Here is a 12,727-nt window from a genome sequence, read left to right on the forward strand (position 1 = left end):
TACCAATCTGAAGGTTTAGGAACCAAAGCTGTGTCGTAGGCCCATCAAAAGGACAAATACTTTTGAAGTACGACTTCCTGTTCTAAATTTAAAGTTATCATGATGCGATAAAGAAGTAGAACACAACAAAAGCGTGTAACTAGGAGCTGAAAGAGAACACACTTCAAGGTTCTAATCATTGTGCCCTAAAATAAGTGTTGCTCTGAGGTCTCTTAAGAGTACAGAACTCCCCCTTTAATTGGGCCCTTCACACCCCTGCCAGTGAGCATTTCCAACCTCCTGTTTCTGAGGAACGCCACCACAAGCAGTACTGAGATTTTCACCGTTGCTTTAGCATTCTGTATCAACCCTTCCAAAGAGTGAACTGTGAGCTCCTCAGGATAGGAACACTGATAATTCTTTACCATCTTACAATGAGACAATAAGTAAAAATTTCAGAACTGTAAAACTCCCAATACTGTGGAATTTAATTTAAAATAGTCTAAATATTTTTATTACAAAGTGATAAGATTAAATATTTGATCATTTCCCTTTGGGAGTGTGTGCAGGGGAAATACCTCTGAAACATCTTCTGGCCTTTCTTTCACTTTAAATATATTCACTGCTTCTAAACTATTAAAGAATTTAAAACTTGATTCCAGAGAATACTATGAAAGATTATTTAAATTAAGTATTACAATATGTGTGTTAAATCTGATAGAAGACAGACAAATCTTATTTGTATTTTAAACTTCTTTGGAATGAAATTACCTAATACACATACACGAGAATAAACATCAGACTAGATAATATGCTCTGACCTTTCTGTTTTTGATTCACTGTCAGCTCGATAGTGTTCAAGGTCTTGGTAAAGAGACTGCAATTCTGCTTGAAGTCCTTTTTCCCGTTCTATACTTCCTTCATAAAATTTAATCTCCTTTTCCATTGCTTTTACTTTTTCTTCCATCACTTTAAATTCATGAAGTATCAAATAGCTGACTCCACAGTATTTACACACCGTCTCATCCCGGGACATCTAGAAAAAGATAAAATTGTAAGATTGTTTGCAAGAAACAAGTTGAACAAGAAAAGCCTTGAATGACACTAAATAACAACAACAAATCTGAATACTTTAAACCATTTACTGCTCTGGAGCATTTATGATCAGATTATGTTATTGCTTTAGCAAATAATAAAGACAAAATTCTACATTAGGAAAATGAAATCAAGTTATAGCAGTACCTTTGCTTACTATGCAATTTACTACGTGGGATCTCCCGCTGGAACTGTAAACTGCAGAACCTCTGAATTATGTTTGATGTAATAATTTAAAATAAAAGGCTGTGTTTTACAAAGTTATCTCCTTAATGAATTTGTGATCGCCTGAGCCAGAAAAGTGTAATTTACTGTGGTTTTTTGGCAACTCATACACAATTGAAGTAGTCAAGATGAAAAATGGATAGCAAATAGAATGATGTAATCCAGCAATCTTTACAAAAATAATTCAAATGAGTAAGGGACTAATTATTATGATGTAGCGTTCATGGCACTTGAGTGTTGTGGAAAACGTAATCCATTTCCTAGGTATGAAGCATTCATCACTGATTAAAAAAAAAAAACCCAGACAACAGAGTACATAATACACAACTAATTGAAAGACCCTTTCTTAAATTGAGAGGCATACTTTTCTAAGTGATTAAATTATTAAGCTTTGCAGTAAGCAAGGCTTCATAAATACGAGCAGATAGATGTACTCTGACTTTGATCTGTACTTCCTACTCAGTACATTAGTTAATCCTGGGTATTTTAACCATTTTCACCTCCAAGGGGAAAAAAAAAAAAAAGAAAAAGAAAAGCTCAGTTTACAAGTAACCCAGAACTGAACCTGCACAAGAAACGGATATCAAGTAAATAAATCAGCCAGACCAAGCCCAGAAGGTCCAACACGTCAGCGTCTGCGTACCAGCATGGATCCGAGATCCCTGAACGCGACAGGCTTTACCCTGCTCTTGGGTCACAGCATAAATGCACTTGAGAGGAGATGGTTAGAATTAAGACTAGACCACAGGACGCTGACCATACAGCTAAAGAAACAACCTCAAAGCACCAAATAGAAAAAGGTATTGGTAAGTTTGGAGACATGAAAGACAGAAAATGGGTGGTAGCTGGAAGAGCAGTTGTGTGTTTGTGTACTGAGAGCTTAAGACACGCTTTAATCTTTCTTGCAATTATCACCTGTTATAAAGATTTTAACACAATGACTTATGAAAATCAGGAAGCTGGAAAACTGCAAACAGTTTAAGTCAAAGAATGTAAGAAACCCTTGTTTTACGGAAAAAAAAAAAAAGGCATTTAGAGACATTGGGATAAATTGAAAAAAATCAGATGAAAGAAAAAAGCTTTCAAAAATCATAAACTAAAGACTCATTATCCCATGATTCAATAATCTTTAGCACTTTAAACATAGCTTGATAAAAATTATATTTCAGGATGCCTTGGAATAACCAGGCCAAGCTTTATTTTCCGATTTCTTAGTTTTGCCCCAGTTTAAAACACCCCTAGTTACAGTTGCTCTGAATGAGCTGAAAATGCAAGTTTATTTTTCCTGGCAGCTGCAAAATGTGCTTGGAAATATGAAACTGTTATTCAGGATAACTACCATAAAGTTCCAAAGCACTAAAATTACTATATTGAAAAAAGAACAAAATGAGCTGTTTTAAGGAGCACAGGAGGGGGGCTCTTATCCCAAAAGAACATTGTGCTCTCTTGCAGCACCACCACTGCTGTCTTTCAAATAAACAGTTACAGCAATTTTGCTGGGTACCAGGATTAAAAACAAATAAAACAATTGGGGTCCTGAACTGAAAATGTTTTATGCAAGTACTAAAACTTTTCCGTTTTCAAATTCAATTTTGTTACTGAACTTAAAAATAAATTGTCATAGAACAATAAATATTATCCATCTGGACTTAGTGGGAAACGGCTCCTGTTCTTCTTCATGTCCATTCCTCAGGTGAGGTAAAAACTTGAAAGGCCTTCAGATCAGGTTGGATTTTTAAAGTATTTGCTACACAGCCAAAAATCACAGGACAACCTAATGGCTTTATATTACTACAGAAAGGAAAGAAAGGTCTGTCTTTTAATCAGAACCTTGCTTCTGTACGCTCACAATTATCCTACAACCACTGCAATATACTGTCTGTAGGCATGACCTAGTTTGGAAATACCTATCTGTAGTATAAGGAGCAGCTTCTTAATACCAGTAACGAATGTGGCACGGGTTGAGTGATGCTCAACAGGCAAGCCAGCCCAAACTAAATTCCATGCTGCAGTAGGGCAACATCAACAAGCAAGCTAACTAATTTAAATCCAGCATATGTATGCCCAATATGCCTAGAAAATTAATAGGATCCAGTTGGCAGTGAATAGCGCCAAAGAGCAAGGCCAGGACTGGACAGAATAACGGGTGCGCTAATCTAAATTCTCATCCTAAATTCAAGCTTCCTCTCTCATGCCCATAGTGGTCAAAGCACAAGCAGGACTTTTTTTTTTTTTTTCCTTTTTCTTTCTTTTTTTCTTTCCCTATCTCTTGCATTGTCAACATCGCAACCCAAGTTCTCCTCACTGATACTTAAATGATGCCCCAAAATTCCTGAGCAAGTTGGACATTTTTCAGAAGCTACTGAAGCTTCTCACAGAGAAATGCTGTCAAGCTGTGGATGCTGATTTTGTTCAGCCAAATAATGACAAAGCTATCTAAGGGCTACACCAATTTAAAGGTCAGAGCCAGAAAGCATTTTATAGCTTTGAAGACTACTTACAAAATGTTTTGAGGTTTTGCACTGTTTCCGAGAGAAATAACATTACTCTATGTGTGTACTTCTCTGTTGTCACCCTTCAATAATTTGTGAACAAGAATGTTTGGTTATTTATAACCAATTCTGACACTGAGGGCAGAAATATTTAAGTTTTAGACTTTCAGGGAGGCAATAAAGACTTCCTAAGTTCCCTGCTGTAGATGACTCTGCAAGCGTGAGCACAGTTCTTATCAGATACCAGATAATCCATATAGGAGAACGCCTTATGAATGGTCTGTCCAGGAGAAAAGATTCCATTAGACCTTGTATCTTAGACACCAAAGTTGATCAACCATTACACAAAAGTCTGTGGGAAGTAAATTTTCATTAGTTCTTATGCTTATAAAGCTGCTTTTTCTGAAGTTATATTATCCCTGAGTAACCACTAAGAATGTGTATTACAGACACAATGATTTATGTTTTCAGATTCCACATTTCACTATTTATGTTTCATCGAAAGACTGCTGTCATCTTCTCAAATGCAAAGCAGGAAAAAGTCAGGGGAAAAGCAGAGTTTGGAAGGACTATAAAAGGAAACTATCAGAGCTCTAACTACAAAGGGGACTGTGTATGTCCTTAGTGGTGAGAATAAGCAGCAAATAGAAAAAAATCAATTAGGAATTAAAAAAAAAAAAAACAAAAAAAACCCTCAAAACCAGAAGGTAATTTTAGTATTGTATATTGGGTCAGCCTGGACAAGAAAACTCGGGGCAAACAGGACTTGAAAAGCCAACAGAGGGATACTAAGAATCCCTGCTGTTTGAGTTAGCACAACAGTACTGTGTGCACCATAACAACATAAAGAGAAACAAACTCACTGAGGACAAAGTGCTCGAACCAGGAATACGTTTGATCCGTAAGACTTTGAGCTGCAGTTCTGATACACATAACACCATATGCCATAAAGAAAGGACAAGAGCTATGTCCAGAACAAACCATATCACAAGGTAGCGTTTGTAGCTGTGATATTCCAGCCGCTGTTCCACTCCAGGACCTGTGGGAGTAGCTTCAACTCAGAGCCGCGTTCGGTTTTGGAAGAACTAATATTATTCCATGGTTATATAGATTTCTTTAGCTACCAATGGCAAGTGGAAAAGTGAGCCAAGATGGATAGTCACTCAAATTACATCTGCCTCACTCCGTACTGAAAGCATTTGCAGAGCATAAGTTATAAGAAAAAAAAAAAAATTTACTTTGGTGGTCTGGACCATTTTTAGCCTTTTTGAATGACAAGACAGGAATTTACATCATTTCGACTTGATCGAATAACTACAGGGAGCATCAGCTTGCGCAGGGCTATTCTCCTCTGATGTTTCAGATTCCACCCGCGAAAGTTACCACGATAGAGCTAAATTCTTGTTAAAAGAAAAATAGTCTACTTTCTCACTTAGCAGCGCCTTGGTATTACAACATCCAGCATATGGATCACTTATGCTAGAAATAACCCATTACAAGCAGCTAATAAATAACCATGACTCTTAAAAGCCAGAACTGAAGTCCTCAATTAATGAGATTCTTTTAAAAAGCTTTGAATATGTTTCTGTGCAATGCTGAAATAAAAACATAGAGCCATGAGCACAGATGTATTCCTTACACATTAATTTTACAGCGCAGGGGAGGGAGAGCCTAAGGGAACCGCAGCACTCGCCATCCTCCTTGCATCACCCGGTGCTCCTCAGGCACGTAACGCAGTATTAACAGCTCTTGCTCCCTCCCCAGTTCTCTGTCAGGACTGAGACTGCTTTAGCAAGGACTGGCCAAATAACAACAACAACTATTTGTCCAAAGTATACTCATAGCAGAACAATACATACAATTCCAGAACATATAACATAAGTAAATCATTATGCTGCAGCTAGGTGCTCTTAAATTATATCTGCGTATTGTTTTATTCTACCCCTACTTGATTCTGCCTTATCTACTTTCTGTTTTACTCCTCTGCCATACCACTTTCATTTTTCTCATGATGTTTGTCCCTCTCCTGACAAACTAGCTAATCCCTATCACACAAACAGAAATCACACAGTTGATATTCTAGGAAGAAAGTGAAGTCTTCAGCTGTACATGCAAAACTGAACAGTTATTCAATTGAAATTTTTTTTTTTCAAAGAAAGATTTTTAAGACTCTCAGTAGAAACTTCACTTCTTTAAAAAAAAATTATTGTGAGTCAAGTTTTCAGTCAGCATCTACTCAGAAAGTAATACAGATTGCAATGCTAAGCCATGCTGCATACATAATTATTTGCTCCACTTCCATAAAATAGCAGTTGCAAAATAAAAATCACAGTACTTGCTTTGAATACATATGAATAGTGTAGAAATAGGCTTGTAGTAAAAAGAGAAGCTCTCAAAAGTTTCATTCAAAGCATGCCCTGAAATAATCAGTTTGTGATGACAGGAAATAATACTCAGATTTCAGGTAGCTTTAATTTTTTCCTGCCTGTGAGTAAAGCAGACTAATGAATCATAAAAGACTGTGCTGTACGGCTAGTAACTGCACACACTCATACAAGCCCTGCAAATATCTAACACGTGTCCAACAGGCTGTGCAGACCTTACTGGCACTCGTAAGCTCGCTCAGGATGTGTTACGGCACACTCCAGCTCTCCAGCGCAATACAAAGCACAGAGTTCTTACAAACTGAACCGCAGTACATTGCGACACGATGTGATGCCTGTGCAGACAAAAGATAATTCAGCCCACTGTTAGCCATATCTTTGCGCGACAAATACTGACTCTTTGCATCCGTAGTTGCAACTGTTGGGAAGCCCCTCCTAGCTACTATCCAACTTGTGATGCAAGAGAGACTGCAATCCCTCCAGTTCCTAGCAACGTAGTTGGACGCTGGTTGCAGAAAGGGTACAAAAGCTTGAATACAGTGAATACAGCCCCAGCCTTACAAGTATAGCAAGAGATAAAAATGCTTTGCTACCCTAGGTGACCGCCAGTGACGCCAGAATTCTCACACTAGGGAGAGAAGAACATTAACCGAGTTCCAAAGATCTACTTTCACGAATCCTCTGATGCTGCAATACACAGTGGTAACAAAGCACGTTGCCTTTACTATCTGGGAGCTGGTTTTCCCAAATCAACTATGGATCCATGGCTAACCAGGTCACCGTTGAGAGCTTTCCACCTAGTCTATAGCCAAATACTGAAAATCTCAGTGGGCATGGGGGCAACTTGTGAACCTCATCTTAAGAAGCATTCATAAGGTACACGACAACAGGACTCTGACAGGACCTCCTGCCATTCTGCATGTAAGTGTTACCGTGTTCATCTGGAGGGCATGAATGGAAATGCTGCTGCTTCTGAATCCACATTGATATCTATATTATAAGTACTAAGTACATAGCTATGTTGTTCACTTCTACAAAGCTAGTCTTGGTGGATGGGACAGATTCTTTAGCCAATTAACGCAACTGGAACGATGTAAGAACCTATTAAGAAAGTAACTCCAGGTTCAAAGACAGCAAGAAAAATTAAAGGTAACATAATAAGCTCATAAAGATACCATAATGTGCCAAATCTATAGAGCATGCGGCAAATCTGTTAAGTAACCACTTGCTACTAGTAACGTACGTGATGTTTTGTGGATAGTCAGATACCACAGAACGTTCTGTACTGATGTATAACACAGCTTCAAAGTTCCTGTTCTGCTTGCTTTCTTAAGCTTCTAGGGTGAGAGAATTACTACTGTAGTAGTTCTCTTGCTACTGTAAGGGCATCCTGTGCACAATTAATTTTATGATTTATCTTAAGCAAAGGTTATTTATTTGCCAAATAAAATATAAAATTAAATATAACTTTTTGTTTGGTACTTTGAGGACTTGGGGTCATTTCACTGCTGTTTTGCTTCCCACTTCAGTAAGATCTTCAGGGTAAAACTGCATCTTTCCATCTACTTGCAACGCAAGAACAGACAACAACAATGGTGAAAACCAGAACTTCAGTAAGTTCACAAGCATATAAGAGACTTGTCTACCACTACCGACAGTCAACCAGCAAGGTGCAATATGGTATTTGTCTTTTCTCTTGAGGGAAAAAAAAACCCCAAAACAAACCAACCCCAAAAGATCTCAACCAATAAAAATACACATCCATAATGCTGGAGTAAAGGAAACACTTAACTTCTTTTTTATGATCCTGTGCTCTACGATACCGCTCGGACTTGAGTTTGATGGCATAAACTTTAAGACACGTAAATACATGAAAAAGTAGGCATTACAAGCCAGTGATCTCTCCAAAGTTCTTTCTACAGTCCTGCAACAATACAGTTAGAGAAAATGTAGTGGTACTCAATTACCTAAAGCACCTACTAACTGGCACACCATATCTGCAAGCATCACTTCCCAGAAGTAGACAAGCATCCCTAAAATAAGGCTAAGAGGTAGAGAATACCCTCCCCAAAAACCATCACAGAAGAGGACAGAAGCTACGGCTTGGACTTTGCTGTTGGGCGATTTCCCTCCTGGGAAGTTACCAATTCTCCTGTGTCTGCTGCCAAAACCACAGCAGCTGTTCTCCGCATTCACCGGCACCCCCATGCCGTGTAGCGTAGCTTCCTTCGAAACCTGCAGGCTCCTGCTGCCTTCTAACACTGACAAACGTTGCTCAGTGAGCTAACCAAACTGCTAACAGGCAAGGTCATAACTGGGGGGGGGGGGGGTGTGTGTGTCATTTTCCTTAGAAACAAACCATGATTTAGATCTCTACTAGTATTTAGTTTCTAAGAAGTATGCAACTGTGAATACAAAAATATAAGTGTTAATGACTGACATGTGGATGCTTATATTTACCTGTTGGGTTTTTTTCATTTTGCAGCCATCTTGCAATGCATATTGTGTGAAAGAAGTATGAAGGTAGTAGAAGGAATGAGAGAGAGAAAAAGAAGCAGGGCCATCTACAATTCTTTCATGACTTTTCTAAATTGATCAAAACCTGAAGAATCTAAGTCCCTTCATATCTATCATTTCATTAACAAAATACCAAGAAATCTCTTCCCCTCTACATTTTAAAGGACTTTTTAATAAACATAGTGGGCAACACCTACTGGACCCAGTCTGCAAACGGTCAACTGATACAACTTCTGCCGTGACATCCACAGCTTTACTCGGACAGGTCTTCCCCTCTGGCAGACTTTGGCAGTAGAACAGCCTGCAGAATAGGCTGTTCCAGGGTGATAGAAAATGCTCCCTTGCCTTCCATACCATCCTCTAGAAGAGTGCAGCTTTGGAGGCAGCAATGTCACCGCTCCAAGTATCGATGAACATCTTGTGAAGCTCCATCTGCTAGGAGCCCAGAGGAGAGGAATGATGAGAGCTCTGGTCTGCATCTCTTCTTTTGAGACTGCTTGATCTGTTGTCAGCACTGCCACCCAACCTTCAGCAAGCCAACTCAAAGCAGCACCTAGCGAGTGAATATTCTTCCTTCTGCAGCTGCTTAACATATTCCCTCCAGACACACACATGTTCCTTCGGTCTGCAAGCTGCATGTTGAGAGTATGTGCTTGGTTTGGCAGAGCAATCTACAGCTGGCACAAGTACTGCTTATGTTAGGAGCAATCTAGAAGAAAGATTCCAAAGGAGATGCTATAAAATCCAAGCAGAGAGTGTGAAGGGAATAAGAACACGTGTACATAAAAGGTAGAAAATACAAGGACAGGAAATTGTGAGAATGACTTGTAATCAAGCTCTGTATCTTGTAACTATACTGCAACTAAAATGCAAGTCAGCTGAGTGAAGAGATGAGCAGCAGCAAAGGATATGTAAAACCCCGACACGTAACTGATCCCAAAATCCTGGGCTGCTGTTGCCTTAGAGCTCACATATCTCACATTGAGGTGACAGGGTCGGACGGGACGGGAACATAAGCCTATTCATGGACATATCTAAAAGTACCGATGCGCCTTCCGCCTGTAGATCTTTTCGCTAAAGGTGTACCGCAGAAGTGAAAGGGATCTTTTGAGATTGCTGCCCACTGCTCCACTCCAAAGCAAAAGCTTGCTTGCCCTACTCATCCCCCACAGTACCACCAGAGGAATTCCACAGCTGCCCTGGGTGAGCTGCTCCAGCGCTCAGCTACCCCTGCACCTGGAGTTCCAGAACATTCAACCAAAGCAAGTCCAGAAAGGTGAGGAGAAGATCAATTTGCAGCTGGAGCTGAAGGACAACCACCATCTTCCTACATATGTAAATGCTGTTACTGTGCCCTTGTGCATTTTCTGGAATAAGTAAACCCAGTTCTATTACCATTTCCCAGAACAACAGGATTTTTAAGCACTTTACCATTTTTGCATTTTTCTAGATTTCCATCAGTCACGTTATTTTTCTTAAAGCCTGCAGCTCAGAACTGATACCTCAACAGCCCTGAAACGAGGAATAACAAAGGCTCGAGTTTCACATGCAATTCCTATACTAATACATTTAATACTTGCTTTCTTTGTAACATCACTTTGTTAATATTATTCTGCTTGTGGCCTGATCATAGACCTCAGTGTTAGGTCCAGCAAGCGACAAGGAAGCTTAATCAGTTACTACGTATTTTATATATGCCTTATTTTTACTAAGAATGTAAAATTTATTGCTGTTGGCAGAGTGCTCACAACCCCTCCCAGACTGGCATCACTGTATTCCTTATCGTAATCCAAGATCCTAGCTCCATGAAAACCAGCAAACACCAGCAGTCCTACTGAAAGAAATAAAGTCGCCCCCTTTCTGTTCCCAGCTCGTGCCTGCACTCGCACCTGCCTCCTCCTTGCGCTAGCCTACGTGTAGCACAGATCAGGAACCAGATCGGGAGCTGATCCAAATGAAAGACAGGCAGCTGAAGTGCCACCGAACTACAGCCTGAAGCCATTACTAGAAACGTTGAGCAGTACTAGATTCAGAACGATTCCCTGATGTACTTCAGCTAACAATTTGGCACAAGTGTTTTTCTGAGAAACTTGCACTGATTTTTGCTAACCACCTTATCCTGTTGATGCCTGCAAACTAATTTCTAAATAAACAAACATATCTGGTATCTTCCCTGCTACCAAAACATCTGCTAATGAGTCTGTACATTTCCCAGGCTCTTCCCCTGCCCTTCTTTAAGGGCAAGTACTCCTTTTCCCTTCCTTCTTTGGCTATCTTAGCCATCCTTGAATTCTCAGAAATCATCAATGATGGCTCAGAAATAGTCTCCACGGTTTCCTGGACTATTCCAGGGAGAATCTCTCCAGGCTGTGCTAGCCTAAGTACATAAAACTTCTAAATTACTTGTGAATTATTAAGCGCATACCAAAAAATGAGGACAGCATGGTGTTTTGTTGCCAAAGTAAAAACTTAGTGTTACAAAGAGTGACTCATGTTCCGCTTACGTGTGTCACCCCATATAAACAGCCTCCCCAAAAGTTCACCCGTATAAACAGCAGCATCGTCACTTGGGTAATAATCCCAAACAGAAGAACAGCCTCACACAACCAAAAGAAGATGCAAGAAAAGATGAAGGGGAATGTTCTGTTCCTGTTTGTATTGACACTCCTCGGGAACAATTACACGCTCCGCTCCGCAGTCATTCCAAGCTTATGGCAACAAAACGAGCCATACGGGCTAAGAGCTGAAACGCACCTGGCAGTGACGCGACAGGATGAGAGGGTTCCTCTACAGGGTTCCTACAGCGCTAGCGCGTAATTACTCTTCAGGTGTATTGACAAAACCTAGAACACACCCAATCTCAAACCAGGCCCAAAACGCACCAGATAACGCACCAGTGTTCAAAGGCCAGTGAGATATCCCCGAGTTACGGCAGGACCTGCTCTCCAAACGTTGCGGGGTGTGTACTTCCACCGTTTCGTACCTTTCGAATCTCCTCGGGCAGGGCGTGAAGGGGGACGTGCCGCTCCATGGCCTCCCGACTCCGCGGCGGGGCGGGGGATGCTGCCGGGGGTCACGGGGAGGCTCCGAACCTGCCGTCAGCAACGGGACACGCGTCTCCTCCGCCCCACGCGCGGAAACGCAAGCGCAACGCATGCCACGCGCGGCCTCCCCACACCCGCACCGCCTGCTCGGGGACGGGCCGCGGCTGCCGGCAGCGGCGGGGGAATGGGACGGGAGGGAAAGAACGAGACGACCCGCTGCGGGACCGTCCCGTGGGAGGCGGCCCCGACCCGGTGTGTGGGGGGGGGGGGGGGGGGGGGGGGGGGGGGGGGGAGGGTGAGGGAAGGCAGCCGGGGCGGCCATTTTCTTACCGCGGCTTCCTCCGTAACCACGGCAACGGCGCACAGCCCTGCGCGTGCGCGTCACGTGGCGGATGCGCGCACCCGCGGCGGAGCGACCGCCCTTGGCCTGGGCCCGCGCAAAGGGGGGGGGGGGGCTGAGGGTCCGTGTCACCCCCAGCCCGGCACAACGAACCGGCCAGGGACGGCTGGGAACTAGGAACGGGAGGAGCGGCACGGCAAGGCTGGGGCTGGCTCTGCGGGGCGGGGGGAAGGCGAAAATGGTGACCCGGTTTCCCTGCCAGGCCCCCGGGTCGGGTCCGTGTCAGAGCGGGTCGGGGGCTCGGCCTGCCTGTGCACCGCTTCGGGCGGCAGCCCCCGCAAACCCGCTGCAGCCCCCACAAACCCGCTGCAGCCCCCCGCAAACCCGCTGCAGCCCCCCGCAAACCCGCTGCAGCCCCCCACAAACCCACTGCAGCCCCCGCAAACCCGCTGCAGCCCCCCGCAAACCCACTGCAGCCCCCCACAAACCCACTGCAGCCCCCCACAAACCCGCTGCAGTCCCCCGCAAACCCGCTGCAGCCCCCCGCAAACCCGCTGCAGTCCCCACAAACCCGCTGCAGCCCCCCGCAAACCCGCTGCAGCCCCCCGCAAACCTGCTGCAGCCCCCCGCAAACCCGCTGCGGGCCCCGCA

At 42.8% G+C, this 12,727-nt stretch overlaps 1 protein-coding gene across 7 annotated transcripts in view; it reads right to left on the reverse strand.

Annotated features, from left to right (window-relative positions):
• Positions 1 to 12,399, reverse strand: part of LEKR1 (leucine, glutamate and lysine rich 1) — a 64,149-nt gene extending 51,750 nt beyond the window's left edge. For 3 of the 7 annotated variants that reach the window (XM_075761701.1, XM_075761697.1, XM_075761702.1), the window contains exons 1-2: positions 11,676 to 11,855; positions 801 to 1,015 (exon numbers count right to left, since the gene is read on the reverse strand). In XM_075761701.1, coding sequence (XP_075617816.1) covers positions 801 to 1,015; positions 11,676 to 11,723 — 263 coding nt within the window. In that variant the 5' untranslated portion in view covers positions 11,724 to 11,855. Of the gene's footprint in view, positions 1 to 800; positions 1,016 to 8,319; positions 8,437 to 10,123; positions 10,205 to 11,675; positions 11,856 to 12,066 lie in introns of those variants that run through there. The other 4 variants (XM_075761695.1, XM_075761698.1, XM_075761699.1 and 1 more) reach the window with 4 other exon arrangements.
• Positions 12,400 to 12,727: the final 328 nt, after the last annotated feature.

The sequence above is a fragment of the Balearica regulorum genome, chromosome 9 (genome assembly GCF_011004875.1).
Source record: "Balearica regulorum gibbericeps isolate bBalReg1 chromosome 9, bBalReg1.pri, whole genome shotgun sequence".
Lineage (NCBI taxonomy): Eukaryota > Metazoa > Chordata > Aves > Gruiformes > Gruidae > Balearica > Balearica regulorum.